The following is a 19,811-nucleotide window of genomic DNA, read 5'->3' on the forward strand; positions in this document are numbered from 1 at the left end:
GGTCTTCTTCAGGGAAGACACACCAACCGGTTGTCCTGTCAGAGGGCAGCCCTGGAAACACATACGAGTAACATTATACAGACTTGGCAGGTTATAGTTAGGAACATAAATGTATATACATATATCCATGCAGTAAAAAAACAAGCACCAGAGCCAGGCAGTGGTGGCGGCAGCGCACGCCTGTAATCCCAGCACTAGGGAGGCAGAGCCTGGCGGATCTCTGTGAGTTCGAGGCCAGCATGCTCTACAGAGTGAGTTCCAGGAAAGGCTCCAAAGCTACACAGAGAAATTCCGTCTCGAAAAACAAAAAACCAAAACCAAACCAAACAAAAAAAAAAGTACCATGAATTTGGAAGAGAGAGGAGAGAAGTATATGGGAGAGTTCAGAGGGAGGAAAAGGGAGGAAGAAATGTAGTTAGATTAGAATCTCTCAATCTCTCTCTCTCTCTCTCTCTCTGAGACAGGGTTTCTCTGTGTCATTTTGGTGCCTGCCCTGGATCTCGCTCTGTAGAGCAGGCTGGCCTCGAATTCACAGAGATCCGCCTGGCTCTGCCTCCCGAGTGCTGGGATTAAAGGCCTGTGCCACTGCCACCTGGCTGATTATAATCTCAAAAAAATAATTTGAGGCAGGTGGTTGGTGGTACACGCCTCTAATCACAGCAGTTGGGGGTGGGGGGGTGGAAACAGGAAGATCTGTGAGTTCGAAGCCAGCCTGGATTATAGATTGAGTTCCAGGAAAGCCAGGGCTGTCACGCAGAAAAACTCTGTCTCGAAAAACAAAATAAAAAATTTAGCTGGGTGGTGGTAGTGCACGCCTGTAATCCCAGAGCTAGTTTAGGACAAGCTCCAAAGCTACAGAGAAACCCTGTCTCGAGGGGGAAAAAAAAATTAAAGTTCTTTCTTTTCCAAAATAAAGTATTCCTCAACAAAGAACCAAAATTACTAGTTCAGGATTTTACACCTTTTGACACAACTCTAAAGCAAGAAAGAATTGCTAGTTATAGGACAAACATGATATGTACTCACTCATAAGTGGATACTAGATATAAAGCAAAGGACAATCAGACTGCAACCCACAGAACCAGGGAGGCTATATACATAGCAGGGGGAACGCTAGGATGACTGTGGCTTATAATAAGTTTTGGTTTTGCCCAATCACTGGGCAAGCTTTAGTGAAACTATCACTATTCAGATAAGAATTTGTACTGTATCAAGCTGATGAAAGAAAATGCTGGCCGTACTTTCAGAAGGGGAGGCTAAAATGATTTTAGAATATGGATTAGCCTATAGAAAAATGTCTGCCGTAAATCAAACAGTGAAGGGGAAGATGAATAGGAATCTCACTCACACAACTTCAGTAAAACAAAGCTCTCTGAAGAGATGAAGATAGGTTTCTTCTGTATCCCAGAATCTAATCAATATTTATATGTATAATTCAGCTATTATTTGGCTTAAAAGAGCTAACTGGGAAACATTATCGTTTTTACAATTTTCTACAGAGAAAATAATTTCTAGTTTCAAATAACCCTGGACTTTTGAATTATAACCTGTTTTTATGTTTGGCTATCTGTGTATTATTTCTCCTACATAAAGTGTTTTTACATTCAAAAACAAAAAAAGGGACAAATACTATAGAAAACTATACTACATGGAATATGTAGAATATACAAATTCATAGAGACAGAAAGATTGGACCTTATCTCAAGATGGAGAAGAAAGGAAAATAGAGCAATGATTTCCTCAGTACAGAATCTCTGTTTTATGTGATGGAAAAGCCCCACAAATAGACAATAGTATCAGGACATAATATCATGATTGTAATAAATCAATATAATTAAGGTAATTAATGAATATCATAAATATAGTAATTGAATGAATACTGTGAATATAATCAATGAATACCACAAATGTAATTAATATCATGAGTGTAATTAATGAATATCATGATTGTAATTTAAAAAATAAAATAAGGCCGGGCAGTGGTGGCTCACGCCTGTAATCCCAGCACTCGGGAGGCAGAGCCAGGCGGATCTCTGTAAGTTCGAGGCCAGCCTGGTCTACCAAGTGAGTTCCAGGAAAGGCGGAAAGCTATGCAGAGAAACCCTGTCTCGAAAAAACCAAATAATAATAATAATAATAATAAAAATAAAAAAATAAAATGAAAGAGTTAAAAAAAAAAGTTCTTTCTTTTCCAAAATAAAGTATTCCTTAACAAAGAACCAAAATTACTAGTTCAAGATATTACACCTTTTGACACAACTCTAAAGCAAGAAAGAATTATTTCTTAGTTTATATTTAAGTATTTCTAATTTATGTTCTCAGGTTGTTTTTTTTGTGTTTTTTTTTTTTAGATTTATTTATTTATTATGTATACAGCATGTCTGCCTGAAGGCCAGAAGAGGGCACCAGATCTCATTACAGATGGTTGTGAGCCACCATGTGGTTGCTGGGAATTGAACTCAGGACCTCTGGAAGAGCAGCCAGTGCTCTTAACCTCTGAGCCATCTCTCCAGCACCCCTCAGGTTGCTTTTAAGACAGGGTGCCACCTAGCCCAGGCTAGCCTGGCTTTGCTCTCCACCTGAAGCTCATCTTGAACTCCTGGATCATTATTCCTTTACCTCTATGATGCTCGGATTAGGCCTGTGTCATCACACCTGGTAAACTAAACCCAGATTGATGCATGTACCTTCTAAGTGATTGAAAGATTTCTCATGATTGAAGTATTTAAACTGTTAACTTCTTAAATGAGTGCTAGGATTAAAGGTATGCACGATGGGATTGGGGATTTAGCTCAGTGGTGGAGCGCTTGCCTAGCAAGCGCAAGGCCCTGGGTTCGATCCTCAGATCCCAAAAAAAGGTATGCACTATGACTCTCAGTTTCTTAATTCTTCAATTCAAAAATTCTCTATGTATGGTGGTGCACACCTTTAATCCCAGCACTTGGGAGGCAGAGGCAGACGGATCTCTGTGAGTTTGAGGCCAGCCTGGCCTACAGAGCAAGTTCCAGAACATCCAGGACTACATAGAGACCTGGCTCAAAAAACAAAACAAAACAAAAACAAAGAATTCTCTTTATATAAGGCAAGGTATTTATAAATTATATGCTGGAAATATGTTCTCTTACTTTGTCTGGTTTGTTTGATTTTGCTTTCTTTCTTTCTTCAAGTTCGGATCTTGCTTTATAGCTGTCTGACCTGATATTCACTACATAGTCCAGGGTAGTCTTGAACAGACAGCAATCTTCCTCCCTCATCCTCCCAAATGACGGGACTACCACCACGCCTAGCTGCGGCTGTCTATGTGGTAGCCTGCCAGTCCAGTAAGGGTTATTATTTTGTGGGCATCTCAGTCTGGAAACCTGAACGCTGTGTAAATGGCATGTCTCTTTGTCTGAGAGGGCTGCAGTGTTCGGACTGCCACAGGATTTGTGAGCCGAGAATGGTTAGGAACTACTACTATCCCATGCTGTCCAACGAGTCACACTGTGCCCAGCAGGCTCACTTCTGTTGGAAAGCCATCCAAATGCTTGAAGGCTCTTCTCAAATCTCCTGAGATTTAGGAAAAACAAAATTCTCCTGACTTGTCTTTCATAAATCTCATAAATCAGACATGCAACAACCCAGCTTCCAACAGTGTGTTTTCAGGTTCTGTTACCCATGTGAATTCTTGTCCACAAGAGCATTACTACACATGACATGGAGGAGAGTATGCAACTCTAGTGTAGCCTGACCAGTAAAACAGAGCACAATTCTTCTTGATCCAGGTAAGACAGTTCTGTTAATCAGATGATCAGATAAGAACCTCTTTTCTTGACACCAATTCTACAGATCCAATTCTATGTTTGGTTCATTGTTGTGCTGAGGACCAAGCTCAGGAGGGCTCCATCCTCTACCACTGAGTCAATTAAGCCAATATTGACCGGCCTGCTAAAACTGCAGGTGTCTATTGCTTTGTCTGTTGTTTTGGCAGCACTAGGGGATGCAACTGCACCTCCTGTATGCTAGCCAGGCAAGTGCTCAGCTACTGACCTGAACCTCCAGTTTAAAATTCTAAGTCTGTTTTCTCAAAGTACTTCTTTTGGAATGATGTACAAAGTCAACCTTGGCTACATGAGGAGTTAAAGGACTAGCCTGGACTACAAAAAGGAACTTGTCTCAACAAACAGAGACAAACCAAGAAAGTTGGGAGACGGAAGAAACTAAATAGTATAGAAATTGATAAAGAGATATATGAAGGGTGGCTGAGATGATCCAGGCTCACAGAATACTTGTCAAGACTAGCCATAATCCTAAATTTCCTCAGGGTACCCATAAGGTTACCAGCAACCCCAATCAGCAGGAAATAGTCTAGTGAACTACACTCACATTCCCAAAAATAAATAATCGATATTTGTTATTGTTTAGGGGGGTTGGTTACAAGTTGTTATGGACAATGGTCACGAAAAAAGCTAAACAAAGGAGATTAGATTCAGGGATCTTGTTCTGAAAAGAAAAAGGGAGATATAGAAATGCTAAGATAAAAGGGTAGATTACTGAATCTACTTTAATCTAAAAAACAACTATTAGGGTTGGGGATTTAGCTCAGTGGCAGAGCACTTGCCTAACAAGCGCAAGGCCCTGGATTCAATCCTCAGCTCAAAAAAAAGAAAACAAAACAAAACAAAACAAAACTATTAATTTTACGTTTTACATTAGTATGGATTTTGCTTTACTGATATAAATTTAAAGCTAATTTTGTTATACTGTATGTATATTTCTACTCTTGTTTAGGGTATTATGTTTATGCAGCTCACTTAAAAGTGTAATATATAATTAAGAAATAAAAGAGATCTATGAAGGGGGTGGTGATTTGAATGTGAATGGCCCCCAGAGAATGCCTGTTCCTTTAATGGTAGAACTAGTTGGGAAGGATTAGGAGTTGTGGCCTCGTTGGAGGAGGTGTGCCACTAAGAGGTAAGTTTTGAGGTTTCAAAGCCCACATAATTTCCAGTTGTCTCTCTGTCTATTGCTTGTGGATCAGATCTGAGCTCTCAGCTACTGCTCTAGCACCAGGCCTGCCTGCCTACTATCATGCTCCCTGCCGGATGTTTATGACTCAAACTATGAAACTGTGACCAAGACCCCAATAAACACTTTCTTCTGAAGTTGCCTTGATCGTGGTGTCTCTTCATAGCAGGAATAAACTAAGACAAAGATACATTTACATCAACAACATGAAACGTTCCAATGTACTGAAAGCCATGAGGATTCTACTTCCCCCAAATAAGGTAATTTGGAAGTATCTACAACTTCAGCTATTTTTTTTCTCCCATCCTTCAATTAATTTGATCTTAAAGTGTTGAACTTTTTAATTTTTTAAAAAGTCTTGGGGCTGGAGAGATGGCTCAGAGGTTAAGAGCACTGGCTGTTCTTCCAGAGGTCCTGAGTTCAATTCCCAGCAACCACATGGTAGCTCACAACCATCTGTAATGAGATCTGGTGCCCTCTTCTGGCCTGCAGGGATACGTGCAGACAGAACACTGTATAAATAACAATAAATAAATCTTTAAAAAAAAAAAAAAAAAAAGTCTTATGTGTTGCTGGGTGTGGTGGTACACATCTTTACCCAGCACTTGAGAGACAGAGGCAAGTGGATCTCTGTGAGTTCAAAGCCAGACTGGTTTATATAACAAGTTTCAGGTCAGCTAAGACAACAATTTAAAAAAAAGTGTTAAGTGTATGTGTGAGTGCATGCATGTATGTGCATTACATGCATGTCTGGTACCCAAAGAGTCCAGAAGACATATAGGAGACCCTGGAACTAGAATTACGTACGGTTGTGAAATTCTCATTGTGGCTACAAAGCCAGGCATGGTAACTGCACTTTTCTAGTTCCAATACTCAAGAAGTTGAGGCAGGAGGATTATCTTATATTAAAGGCCAGTTTGAGTTTCAGAATAAAGATCTTGTCACAAAAACAAAATCAATCTAAAGCTAAAAAAGAACTGGTTCAGCACTTTAGGAGGCACAGGCAGGCAGATCTCTGAATTTGAGGCCAGTTTGGCCTCCAGAGAGAGTTCCAGGACAGCCAAAGCTACAAAGAGAAGCCCTGTCTCAAAAAACAAACATACAAAGCTGGATGGTGGTGACACAACACCTTTAATCCCAGCACTGGAGAGGCAGAGGCAGGTGGATCTTGATGAGTTTGAATTTCTGGTTCTCCATCCTCCCCCTTCAGAGTGCTGGAATCAAAGGCACTTACTGCTCCTCATTTTTCTTCCTGTACCCCAGGCTGCCCTCAAACTCACTTTGTAATCCAGGCTGGTTTTCAACTCAGGACAATTCTCATGTCTCAGTGTCCCACCACTAAACCTTTCTGTGTGTGTGTGTGTTAATGTGTTGGTGGTGTGTGTACATGCATGTGTGCTTACCCATGCCTACACATACAAAAGCTAGAGGTTGCTATCAGGTGTCTTCTATGTTCACCTTCATTTTTCCCCCCCAATGGTCTTTTTGTTTGGTTTGTTTTTGACACAGGGTATCACTGTGTGACATTTGCTATCATGGAATTCACTATGTAGAACAGACTAGCTTTGACTCAAGAGATTCACCTGCCTCCGCCTCCTGAGTGCTGGGATTACAGTCATGTGCCACCACAGCCAGACCAAGATTTTTCCTTTTTTTTTTTTAAAAAAAAAGGGTAATCTGTGTAACACTGGCTGTCCTGGAACTCACTCAGTTGATCACCTCAAACTCACTGAGTTCCACTTTCCTCTACTCCCCTCCCCCGAGTGCTGGGATTTAAAGGCATGTGCTACCACCACTACCCATTGCAACCTTGCTTTTTGAGTGGGGTCTCCACTGAACCTGGAGCTCATAGATTTGGCTCAGCTGGCTAGCCAACAAATTCCTAGGATCTGCTCTCTCTGCTACTGAGACGCTGACGTGCCTGGCTTTTTTATGCAGGTGTAGAGGATCTGAACTTTGCGTGACCGATGCTTTACCAATTAAACCATCTCCCAGCCCTGATATCTAATTATCTAACATCATGTGTAGAAATACATTATTTTGAGGGGCTGGAGAGATGGCTCAGCAGTTAAGAGCACTGACTGCTTTTCCTGAGGAGCTGGATTCAATTTCTAGCACTTCTAATAACTGTCTGTAACTCCAAGATCTGACACTCTCAAACAGACATACACACGCAGGCTAAACACCAATACACATGAAATAAAAATAAACTTAAAAAAAAAAAATACATTATTTTTAGAGACTCAATAATCCACGCAATAGTGAAAGCACAGTAGTGACATCAAAAAATATATAAAACAATTATTTTTAAAATGTTTCAAGACTAAGTCACAGGCTACCTGTCAGAATCTGTGATTTCTCATCTGCAGTGTCGTCACTCACATTGAACGTATCTGCATCAAGACTCATTTCTTACCTGACAGGGGCAGATCTTTTCTTTAGTAGCTGTGGAATGCTGGCATGGGTCTTCCTTTGCTCCCTCACAGGGCTCTCTGAAAACTTCGGCCTGGTCTTCTTGATCTCTGAAGACCTTTGGCTCCATGCGCTTGGTTCTCTCTTCCCTATCCAAGACCTCAAAGGCCACAGGCCCTCTTGCTGTGGGGTCCACTAGTCCGCACCACCCAGTCTTGCCCCCATAATCCAAGGTCTCAAAGGTTTCTTCACCACAGCCTTCTGCATGGGTCCTCTGCAGCTCCAGGGGTGATGCCCTACTCTGACTTCTAGAAGAGCTTGAGGCTCCAGGTTTTCTATCTGGAATCATACTTGGCCCCTTCTCAGCATGAAGCTCTTTGGAGACACTGACTGAGAGTTCAGAGTATAACTCCTGTACCACAGCAGGCATGGAGGAATCAAGTGGAACTGGCTGAGTCTCTACTCCAGATGACAACAGCATTAGGGCAGACGGAGATTAGGAGTCAAGTCTCTTACATCAATGGTTTACCCTGACACAAATCAAAGGAAGGGATACACATTTAAAACCTTGACAGGGAAAAAGAACTGTTTCAGTTCACTTGGGGTAAAATATGGAAAACAGCCGGGTGGTGGTGGTGCAGGCCTTTAATCCCAGCCCTCGGGAGGCAGAGGCAGGTGGATGAACCTGGTCTACAAAATGAGTTTCAGGACAGCCAGAGCTATTATACAGAGAAACTCTGTCTCAAAAAAACAAAACAAAAAGATGCAAAACAGATTCAACTTCAAATGTCAGCATTCCCAAATATCAAAATGTCTATTGAAATGGTGAAAAACATGCATCTTAATCTTCAATAGGCATGTCATTGACCTTAGTTAAAATATTGCCTTGTGAATACTATTTAAATGTGAAGCACATAACAAAGCTTAGTGGTAGAGCACTTACTCAGGGTATATAAAGCCTGAGTTCAAGCCCCAACACCACCAAAATGAACTGTTACCACCGAGTGTTGGGGCTCATACCTGTGATTCTTTTATTCAGGAGGCTGAGACAGGAGGATTAACTCAAGTGCAAGAACAGCCTCAACTACAGACTGAGTTTGAGGCTATCCTGGGCTAAGATTGAGCTCCTATCTCAAGAATATGGGGGAAGGAAGGGGAGGTGCTAGCAAAATGGCTAAGTGGTTAAAAGTGTATACTGTTCTTGCAGATGACATGAGTCTGGTTCCCACAAGTCTGCACCCATACTGAACAGTTCAAAACTATCAGTACCTCAAGCTCCAGGGGATTTGATGCCTCCAGCATCTTTAGGAAGCTACACTCATCTGCATAGATACACATAAATACATATACTACAGAACAGCCAGGCCTGGTGGCACATACCTTTAATCCTACTATTCAGGAGGCAGAGACAGGCACATTTCTGTGAGTTTTTTTGTTTGTTTGTAATCAGCCAGATCTATGTAAGTGAATTCCATGCCAGACAAGGCTCCATAGAGAGACCCTATCTCAAATAAATAAATCATCTTTTAAATAATTTTAATTCAGAAAAAAAAAATGAGCAAACAGAATAAGACATGAATGTGCATCCCAAACCAGACCCGGTATCAACTAGAAAATAGAGGTGCTTCTCTAGCTGATTTCAAGGCATGTTAAACACTTTGTTCACAGATATATCCCAGGCTAGGCACTTGACATATGTAAGTTCCTCAGGAAGGTTTGGGTTTTTGGTTTTTTTTTTTTACATATATGTATGTGTGTGTGCACAGGTGCACATGGAGGGCACAGGACAATTTTCAGTGTCATTGTCAGGAATAATATTCACCTCCTTTGAGGCAGAGTCTCTCACTGGTCTAGAGCTCACCAATTAAGCTAGACTAGAGGACCAGAAAGCCAGAGAATCTTCACCTCTTTGAGACAGGGTTCTAGATGTCCTGGAACTCACTCTATAAACCAGGCGGGCTTCAAACTCACAGAGATCCACCTGCTTCTGGGTTGTGGGATATTTGTATACTATATGAAGGTGTATTACTGTGATTGGTATAATAAAAAGGTAAACTATTGGCCAATAGATAGGCTGGAGGTGTAGGCAGGACTTCTGGGCAGAGAGAGAAAGGAGGAGGAATTTAGGCTTGTGAGAGAAAAGACAGGAGACTTGGAGGAGGCAGGATGGGCAGTCATGACAGAACATAGATGAATAGGAATGGGCTAATTTCAGTCATAAGAGCTAGCTAAAAACAAGCCTAAGCTAAGGCCAAGCTTTCATAATTAGTAAGTCTCCATGTCATTATTTGGGAGCTGGCTGGCAGGACAGAGACAGACTCCTTACATCTCTGCCTCGGAGTGCTGGGATTAAAGGCATGGGGCGGCACCACCCAGCTAACACCTGGCATTTTTATGTGGGTTCCAGGTATCAAACTCAGGTCCTAGCTATCAATAAATTTTGGTGAATGAATATATGTTGAAGGATATTGGAAATTTTAATACATTTACCTTTCTTCTTTGAAGGAAGATACTGGAAAATGCAATTCCATTCCTTTACATACTTGAGATCTACTCAGACAAGCACAAGTTCCTAATTAACCCAACTCCTTTAGCAGAATCCTTTTTGACTTTTATTCAACTTCTTGAGATTCTCCAAGAGTTTTTATAGCAACCACCCATTTAATTCACAGAACAGTCCCGTGAGCTAAGCAGAGCCTGTATCACCTTCCCGTTATAGATCTTAATACCACAGCCAAGGAGGTAGAAAATGACAAGCCTAATATGATAGACTACAGAAGAGAGGCCTCTCAAGAGACTGCCACTGTGTTGGTGGTTAAATGTCTTGTACTGACTGCTAGAAACAGGCTATTTGCTGAAATACCTCACCTAAGTATTTTGCAGTAGTGGAGGGATGAAGATATAGCTCAGTGGTAGGGTGCTTGCCTAGCATGCTTGAAGCCTTAGGTCATTTGTGAGGAAGGGGCTGGGGGGGAGAGAGAGCACAGAGAACACACACGATGCCACATGCTCGTTCTTTTTTTATGTGTTAGTTTTTGTTGGTTTGTTTGTTTGTTGTTGTTGTTTTGGATAGAATTTCTCTGTATATCACTGGCTGTCCTGGAACTGCTCTGTAGACCAGGCTGGCCTCAAACTCAGAGATCCACCTGCCTCTGCCTCCCAAATGCTGGGATTAAAGGTGTACTGTGTACTGGCTACATGCTAATTTTTTTGTTGTTGTTTTTTTGTTTTTCGAGACAGGGTTTCTCTGTAGCTTTGGAGCCTGTCCTGGACTAGCTCTGTAGACCAGGCTAGCCGCGAACTCACAAAGAGCCACCTGCCTCTGCCTCCCGAGTGCTGGGATTACAAGCGTGTGCCACCACCGCCCGGCTTTTTTTTTTTTTTTTTTTTTTTAAACAACAAAAAAGGGTTTTCTAAAATTCTTGAGCCAGGGACTAGAGCCATGGCTCAGTGGTTTAGAGCACTAGCTGCCTCTTCCAGAGGTCCTAGATCCAGTTACCAGCACTCACAAGGTGGCTTTCTATCATCCAGACCACCAGTCCCAGGAGACACAACACCCTCTTCTGGATTCCATGGACACTGCACATATGTGGTAAAAGACAGAACAGGCAAAACACTTATACACATAAAAATTAAACACTTAAGTAAACAAGATTTAGGGAATATTTGCTTTTAGATGGGAGGTGGCATACATCTTTAGTATCAGCACTTGGGAGGCAGAGGAAGGCAGAACTCTGTATGTTGAGTTTGAGATCAGCCAGGTCTACACAGCATGTTCTAGGCCAGCTGCATAGTGAAACCTTGTCTCAAAGCCAAAAGTACCTAATTTGAAGGCTGGAGAGATATGGCTCTGGTTATGAGTGCTTACTGTTCTTGCAGTGCAGAGGATCTGGATTCCAGCACCTACATCAGTTAGCTCACAACCAGCTGTATCTCCAGCTCCAGGGGATCTAACACCCTCTGGCCTCTGAGGGCACCTGAATGCTTGTGGTGCACATAAACTAATACAGGGACCCACACATATACATTAACTTTTAAAGAATGAATAAGGGGCTGGTGAGATGGCTCAGTGGTTAAGATCACTGGCTGCTCTCCCAGAGGTCCTGAGTTCAATTCCCAGCTACCATATGGTGGCTCACAATCATCTATAATGAGATCTGATGCCCTCTAGACAGACAAAGAGTACTCACAAGTTTAAAAAAAAAAAAAGCAACAACAAAACCAAAGCAGGCCAGTGGTGGCACACGCCTTTAATCCCTGCACTCTGGAGCCAGAGGTAGGTAGATCTCTCTGAGTTCAAGGCCAGCCTGGTCTACAAAGTAAGTTCCAGGACAGCAAGGACTAAACAAAGAAATCCTGTCTTGAAAAACCAAAAAATAAAAAATTAAAATTAAAAAAATAAAATAAAAACTGCCTAAATCAGGGCTAGAGAGATGGCTCAACAGTTAAGAACACTGACTACTCTTCCAGAGGATCCGGGTTCAATTCCCAGCACCCACATGGAAGCTCACAAGTATCTTTAACTCCAGGATCCAACACCCTCACACATACATACATGCAGGCAAAACAGCAACGCACACAAACTAAAAATAAATAAAAATAGCCGGGCGGTGGTGGCACACGCCTTTGATCCTAGCTCTCAGAAGGCAGAGCCAGGTGGATCTCTGTTAGTTCTCGGTCAGCCTGGTCTACAGATTGAGATCCAGGACAGGCACCAAAAGTATATGAAGAAACCCTGTCTTAAAAAACCAATAAATAAATAAGTAAATAAATAAAAATTGCCCAAATCATTAATCTCATGGTAGTAATCCTAGCATTTAGTAGGCTGAAGCTAGGAGAACCTAGGATTCAAGACCAGCCTGGGTCACTCAGGGAGACCTGGTTTCAAAAAACAGAAAAAAAAAAAGAGAGAGAGAGAGAATCCCTAAATTACCCAGGAGAGATCCACTATACATAGCAAAACCCATAGATTCTCCATCTAGAAACAATGCTCTTGTAGAGGACCCATGTGTGGCTCACAGCCACATCTAACTCTAGTTCCAGAGACCTGCCACTGTCTTCCAGCCTCTACAGTCACCTGCATACAGACGGTAAACATACATACATTCAGCATACACACACACACACACACACACACACACACACACACACTACAAATATAAACAACTAAAAATCAATAAATATCTTTAAAAAACAGTGTGGGGGCTAATTTATCCCTTTTGGAGTTAGAATCTTCCTCTCTCTACTGGATATTTCTGAAGACACTTCAGATTTTAGGTCATTTGTCTATGTATATGGGAGTAAGCAGAAATAAACTGGGATTGCTATTTGATGCCAAAAGGAAGTAGGAAAGATTCAATTTTAACTTGGTTTGGATTCCTCTTCCTAGTTATCACAAGGAACACAAGTGGAGTATAGGAAAAAGTATAGGAAAAAACAGTATAAGGCTGGGTCACCAAGATAGCTCAGCAGTTAAACTGCTTGCCTTTCAAGCCTGTTGACCTGAACACAATCCCTGAAACTCACAAGGTGAAGGAGACCCACTCCCCAAGTTGTCCTCTGGCCTCTACATACCCACTGTGGTGAACACAGGCCCACAGTCACATACACCATACACATACAATAGTGTCAATTAAGATGTGAAAAGCAAGTGCATCTCCCTGTGGGAAGAGTACACCTGCAACTGCAACACCTGAGCAAGCAGGACTGAGTTCGTGGCCAACCCAGGACACACAGCCACTCTCCATCGAAAGAAAAACAAGTTTAGGGTGCACACAGGCTTCTTGGGTCACCGCCGCCTTGTGTTCAAGACCTCTTTCTCCCCTGCCTACCAGGGAGATATGGGTGTTCTCAAACGCTAACCCATAACTCTCTTCCTAGGTCTCATTTCCTTGATGATGTCACCCTTCCTCGAAGCTTCTCTGCAGAGGAAAACTCAATTCTGTCTCCTTGGGCTGGGGCTGTAGCTCAGTGAAAGTGCTTGCCTGGCTCAGAGGATGAAGACATGGCTCCACAGTTCAGAGTGAGCACTGCTCCTACACAGGGCCATAGTCAGGTTCCCAGCAACCACATCGAGCACATCATAACCTCCTATAACTCCAGGGGATCCAATTCCTCTTCTGGCCTCTGAGGCTACCACATACATGTGCACAGACACACACATACACACAAACAAACAAAAAAAAATGGGGGGGATCCCCATTCTTAGCACAGAGGAAAAAAAACACAACAACAACAACACAAAAACAAAAACAACCAACAAACTGGTCCTTTGATCACAGTTACCACTATGATTCAAAAAGTCACTCTTAGGTATACGGATAGAAAACATGTCTACAAAACACTGGACACTTTGCTCAGCCTGGAAGGAGGGGACTGGACCTGCCTGAACTGAATCCATCAGGTTGAATTGAATCCCCAGGGGAGTCTTGGCCCTGGAAGAGATGGGAATGGAGGTGAGGGGCTGGGGGAAAGGTGGGGGCGGAGGAGGACAGGGGAACCCATGGCTGATGTGTAAAATTAAAACACAAATATAATAAATTAAAAAAAGTAGGAGAAAAAAAAACACTGGACACAACATTCTTAGCAGATCTATTCACAATGAACAAAAAATAGAAACAAATACAAATGACCATTGATAAGTGGATGAACAAAATATTTGTCTAGTTATTCAAAGTAATATTAAGCCATAAAAAGGAACAAAGTACCAAGAGATCACAAAATAGACAGACTTTGAAATTACTATGCTAAGTATAAGAATCCTGTTAGAGAAACCACGAATTTTAAGGCTCTATTTCTATGAAATTTCAAGCACAGGCAAATCTATAAAGTGGATATTAGTAGTTACTTAGGGATAAGAATTGGGCCATCACAAAGTTACAGGGAATGCGCAGTTTCATTCTGGAATAATAAAATTGTTTGGGGGACTGGACAGATGGCTCAGTGGTTAAGAGCACTTGCTACTCTTATAAAGAACCTGAGTTCAGTTCCCAGCACCCATATGGTAAATCACAACCACCTCCAAAGGACCCAACAACCTTCCAAGGGAACCACACACATACAGAGACAATTGGAAGAGTTTGGGGCCAGTATGGTCTACACAGAGAGACAGAGTTCCAACCTACGCAGGGGTACACAGTGAGACTTGGCTGGTCTCCATTATAAATAAATAAATAAATAAATAAATAAATAAATAAGTAAGTAAGTAAGTAAATAAGCAAGCAAGCAAGCAAGCAAGCAAGCAAAAGAAAAAGTTCTAAAATTAGGGCTGGAGAGATGGCTCAGTGGTTCAGAGTACTGGCTGTTCTTGCAAAGGACCCAGGTTTGGTTCTCAGCATCTATCTACACAGTAGCTGGTTTCTGTTAAATCTAGTTCCAGGGATCCACTGCTGTCTTCTGGTGGCTGTGGACATTGCGGGCAAAACACTTAAGCACACAAAATCTTTTTTTAAAAAGTTCTGAACCAAATGTGGTGGAGTAGTACATCTTTAGTCCTAGCACTCAGGAGGCAGAGGCAGGCGGATCTCCCTGAGTTCCAGGATAGTGTGGTCTACATAGGGAGTTATAGCACAGCCAGGAATATTTAGAAAGACCCAGTCTCAATGAAAAACAAAACAAAAGCTACCAAAAATAAAGTTCTAAAATTGATCACAGTAATGGCTGTATTATAAAAAGTACATAGACTTGCACAGTTTAAACAAGCAAGCTATGTTAGTTTCTACATGTGTTTACATGGCTTTTTACTTGTTTTTTTGTTTCTGTGATCAAGCCAGGGCTTCAGAAATGCTAGGCTAGGTTGCTCTACCACTGAGGACCATCTCTAGTCCAGATTTTTTTTTTCTTTTTTTTGGTTTTTTCGAGACAGGGTTTCTCTGTGTAGCTTTGCACCTTTCCTGGATCTCACTTTGTAGACCAGGCTGGCCTCGAACTCACAAAGATCCGACTGGCTCTGCCTCCCAAGTGCTGGGATTACAGGTGTGCACCACCACCGCCCCGTAATGAATTGTATCTTGATGAATTACATCTTAACAAGGCTGATATTTGAGGTATTTAACAGCTCAGCTGTTCTATGTATTTTATTTTTATTTTGTGTGTATGAGCATTTTGCACATGTTTATGTATCTGTATAAGGCCAGGTGTGGTAGCCCACATCTTTAATCCCAGCATTTGGGAGGTAGAGGCAGGTGAATCTCTTAAATTCAAGGCCAGCCTGGTCTACAGAGTGAGTTCCAGGACAGCCAGGGCCACACAGAAAAACCCTGCCTGGAAAAACAAAACAAAACAAAACCAAAGGGGGAAAAAAAAGAAAAGAAAAGAAAGGGGGAAGAGATATTATAACAAGTGACCTCTCATCTGTTTACAATGCAAAGCTCTATGGGGAACAGTTCAATCTCTGGGCAAGAGCCAGTGTCCCTATTCTGACTCCACTCACAAACTGCACAGCCTGAAATGTCTTCGGTTTAAATGAACGTTCCTGAGCTTGTTTTCCCCATGCAAAATGACCAAGTCAAAATAATCAAAAGAAAATCCCACTATGAACAGGATAACTTCTCTTTTGTTTCAGATATCAACAGGAGTACAGAGCTCAAACTAATGCCTTCAGGAGGTACTCATGGACATTTGAGGCAATTTAAGAACACTTGACATACAAAAAAAGACAGAAAGCTTTTCTTCAGTGTGCCTTCAGATAATCTGGAAGTGTGAGCCCTACCCTACCAAAAATAAAAAATATGACAGAAACCTAGCAGGAAAGAATTAAAACTCTGTGTCATTAAAATATTTTACAATGCCAAGCATTCTACAAGGGTCAACATTCCTAATCAATCAACCCCCCCACACACACATAAAAATTTTAAACAAAGAAAGCAGAATAGAAAACTATGAAAACAGAATAGAAAAATGTACCACAGTAATCCCTCCTCTTTAGTTCACTGGGGCACACTTGGGAGGCAGAGGCAGGTGGACCTCTGAGTTTGAGGCCAGCCTAGTCTACAGAGGGCATTCCAGGACTATACAGAAAAAACTGTTTCAAAAGACAAAAAAACAAGGAAAGAAAAAAAAGGAAGAAGAGACAAAAAAGAAGAGAACATTAGGCACCGCCATGCTTGTGTCAAGGAACAACACTCAGAAGAATGACCAGGCCCTCAGAAGTTCCCGGCACCACTTCACCTTGAGAAATGGGCTTTCTTTTCCAAAGATTCAGATTCTGCAGCCAGTCCCTCCACCAGGGACATTCAGAAAATGTCGTCAATTCTTCCATGAGGGAATTTGGAGAAGAGGCCTCTTTTCGAGGGGCAGAAAAAGAAGAATCTTTTAATGAGCTCTCCCTAAAGCAAGAGTACTGGCTCACACTTGTGGTCCCTCTGGCTGAGGCAAGGGGACTGCTGAGAGTCTGAGGACAGACTTGGATAATCGGTGAGTATCGGGCCAGCTAGAGCTGCACAGCAAGACCCTGTCTCGAAAGAAAAACAACAAACCACTAAACAAGGTCTCAACGCAAGCAGAAAGCAAGACCAGAAGAGCACACATGACAGGACCCAGTTCTTAAACATGAACTGTACAGGGGGTTCTCCGAGGCATCAGGCACTGTTTCCCTTTCCTTTTTTACTAACATTCGGAAAAAAGAGCCATCTTTCAGCAGAGCGGATGAAACTGAAAATGCTCTTGATGTCTACTGACAAGGGACCATGAATGAAAGATTTTCATCAAAGGGAAAGGGGAAAGGAACCATGTGCACCACTTCACAGACTGGAAAGGATAGTCTTACTTTCCTTAGGATAGCTGGAGGTTGGAGACAGATATGTAGGTAAGAGGAAGTTTGGTTTTGGGGTTTTTTTTAATTGTCACAAAAGCAAATGAAGGGGAGGGGAAAGCAGAGCTAGAGAGATTTGGTGGACAAAAAGTCTGGCTTCTGGCATTAAGGCTCCTCCCTCTTAAGAATCTTACTGGGGTGCCTGGAGGTGGTGGCAGACGCCTTTTATCCCAGCACTTGGGAGGTAGAGGCCAGCCTGGTCTACAGAGTGAGCTCCAGGACAGCCAGCCAAGGCTACATAAAGAAACTCTGTCTCAAAAAGAAAAAAAAAAATCTTACTGAGGAGATGGAGGCAGGAGTATCAGAGGCTTGGCTATATAGCAAATTTGAGGCCAGCCTGGGTGACATGAGACCTTTTCTCAAAACAAAACAGGCACATGATGGTACATGTCTCAAATAGCAGCATTCTATAGGGTGAGACAGGAGGATTATCAGGGGTCAGGGATTGGAGGTCAGCCTGGGTTTGAGTTAAGCATGGGCTGTATTGAGACCTTATTAGAGAAAAAAAAAATTTAACCCATTTCCAAATACTAATTACACATTTAATCCCAGAAGTTAGGAGGCAGAGGCAACAGATCAAGGCCAGCCTGCTCTACAGAGCAAGTTCCAGGACAGCCAGGGCTACACAGAGAAACCCTGTATCCACAGAAAAGAAATAAGAAAAAAAGCAGGTGGAGGCTCAAGCCTTTAATCCAGCATTCGGGAGGCTGGTGGATCTCTGTGAGTTTGAGGCCAGTTAGGTCTACAAAGAGTTCCAGGACAGTCAGGGCTATCACACAGAGAAACTAATCTTTCTTTTCTTGTGATTTTTCATTAAGGCTCTCTTTCTTAACTTGGGGAGTACAGTACAGTAGGATACAAAAAGAGAGATGTCCTTTATCATAGGGGTGTAGGAAAAGCCTTTCTGGTGGAAAGAATGGGTTGAACATTTGTGATGGAGGATACATTCACAAGAACATCTGCTTCTCTGAGCAGGACATGACTTTTCTTTCTTAACAAATCAATATAACAACTGACCAAAAGTTCACTGTGCACTAAGCATTTTCACAAAACTTCCCTCAGCCCTCATGACAATTCAGAGAAAGCACCAGGATAGAGATGAGCTGCAACTAACAGGGGATGAGTCAAGGTCACAAAGATGTTAAGTGGGAGATACAAACTTGCAAATATCATACTCCCAAAGAGGAAGAGCAGCTCACTGAACACTAAAAGGCCTAATAAAAGCACAAAAAGCATAGCTCCCTTGCTGGACATGATTGGGGGAAGGGGAGAAGGGCTGACTTGCCATAACATAAATTCTGGGCCTTCCTCTCTTTATCTTGAGGTGCAGGTGAAAAAATGAAGGGAAGACAATCTGTTTGTTTTGGGGGTTTTTTACAGAAAAAAAAGATACCTCTGTTACTTTTTAGGGAAGTTGAGAATCTCCTTCACTTGGAAGACGTTGACCAAAGTGGGGGTTGTTTGGGGATTACCCCTTAAGTCTTTAGGATAAAAAAATTCCCTTTGGCACCATAAACGCGTCTCCCTTCACTGACAAATGGACCAGAGCTGAGGAAATGCATATGCTGACAAGGGGCGTCGTCCTCTCCAAGGAGAGAAGTTGGGGGGGGGGTCCCCTTGCAGATGGAAGTTGAAAGGGAGCCTCTTTTCCCTGGAGCCGGGACTCTGAGAAGCTGTTTTCTCCTCGATGTCTGTGGGTGTTTCTGTCACTAACGACGCAGCTTTGGTACCCTTCAGCGCCCCGAAAGGCTGGGGGCCCGGACCCCCTTTAGTCAGCACCATCCCGCAGAGAACCCCCAGGGCGCTGCGGGGCCGCCCGGGCCTCTTACCCTGTGGCCTGCTCCGCGGCTCGTGCTCATCCCGCCACCTTGGCCTCGGCTGCCTGGGTCCCCACTGTCCCCGCCGCCGCCAACTCTACCAGATCTTCTGGAGCCGAGGCCCGAGGGCGCTCTGGCCTCCACCGCTTCTACAGCCCGCCTCCCCCCCCAACCCCACCGCACTTCCTCATCCGGGGCCAAAGCCAGCCATGCGGACGGATCTTGATCCCGCCCCCGCATGGCGCGCGCGCACTCGGGAGGGCGGCTCTTCCCAGCCGGTACCTCCGCCCTCCGCTAGCCCCCAACACACTCAGCCCCGCCCCCATCCTACTGGCTCTTAAAGGGAAACACACCGTTCGGCCCAGTTCCCGTCTCCAACTGTTACCAGTGCTATGGTCCGATCCATTTCTGTGGACGGCTGCCACCATCCTGGCAGATCGTGATACCTTTTAATAACTACAATCACACCATCTCCTGATGCTTCTAATCCCAATGGCTAAACGATACACCCGGAAAGTAGTTGCTTACACTTCGTTATTATTTCTCTCCCACTTCAGCGTTCAAAGTACCGCGTTTCATCTCTTATTGTTGCCTGTCCCTTCCCATCCTCGCCTGTTTTCTTCAGCACTGTATCACAACACCTAAAGAAGTGTCTGGCAGGCCGGGCAGTGGTGGCACACGCCTGTAGTCCTAGCACTGGGAGGCAGAGGCAGGAGGGTCTCTGTGAGTTCGAGGCCAGCCAGGACTGTTACACAGAGAAACCC

At 43.0% G+C, this 19,811-nt stretch overlaps 1 protein-coding gene across 4 annotated transcripts in view; it reads right to left on the reverse strand.

Moving 5' to 3' along the window:
- Prr14l (proline rich 14 like) overlaps positions 1-19,201 on the reverse strand; it is a 73,422-nt gene extending 54,221 nt beyond the window's left edge. For all 4 annotated transcript variants that reach the window (XM_036200493.1, XM_036200494.1, XM_036200495.1 and 1 more), the window contains exons 1-2: positions 19,060-19,201; positions 7,424-7,949 (exon numbers count right to left, since the gene is read on the reverse strand). In XM_036200493.1, coding sequence (XP_036056386.1) covers positions 7,424-7,900 — 477 coding nt within the window. In that variant the 5' untranslated portion in view covers positions 7,901-7,949; positions 19,060-19,201. The remainder of the gene's footprint in view (positions 1-7,423; positions 7,950-19,059) is intronic.
- Between the last annotated feature and the right edge of the window lie 610 nt (positions 19,202-19,811).

This window comes from Onychomys torridus, chromosome 10 (genome assembly GCF_903995425.1).
Source record: "Onychomys torridus chromosome 10, mOncTor1.1, whole genome shotgun sequence".
In the NCBI taxonomy this organism is placed as follows: Eukaryota; Metazoa; Chordata; class Mammalia; order Rodentia; family Cricetidae; genus Onychomys; species Onychomys torridus.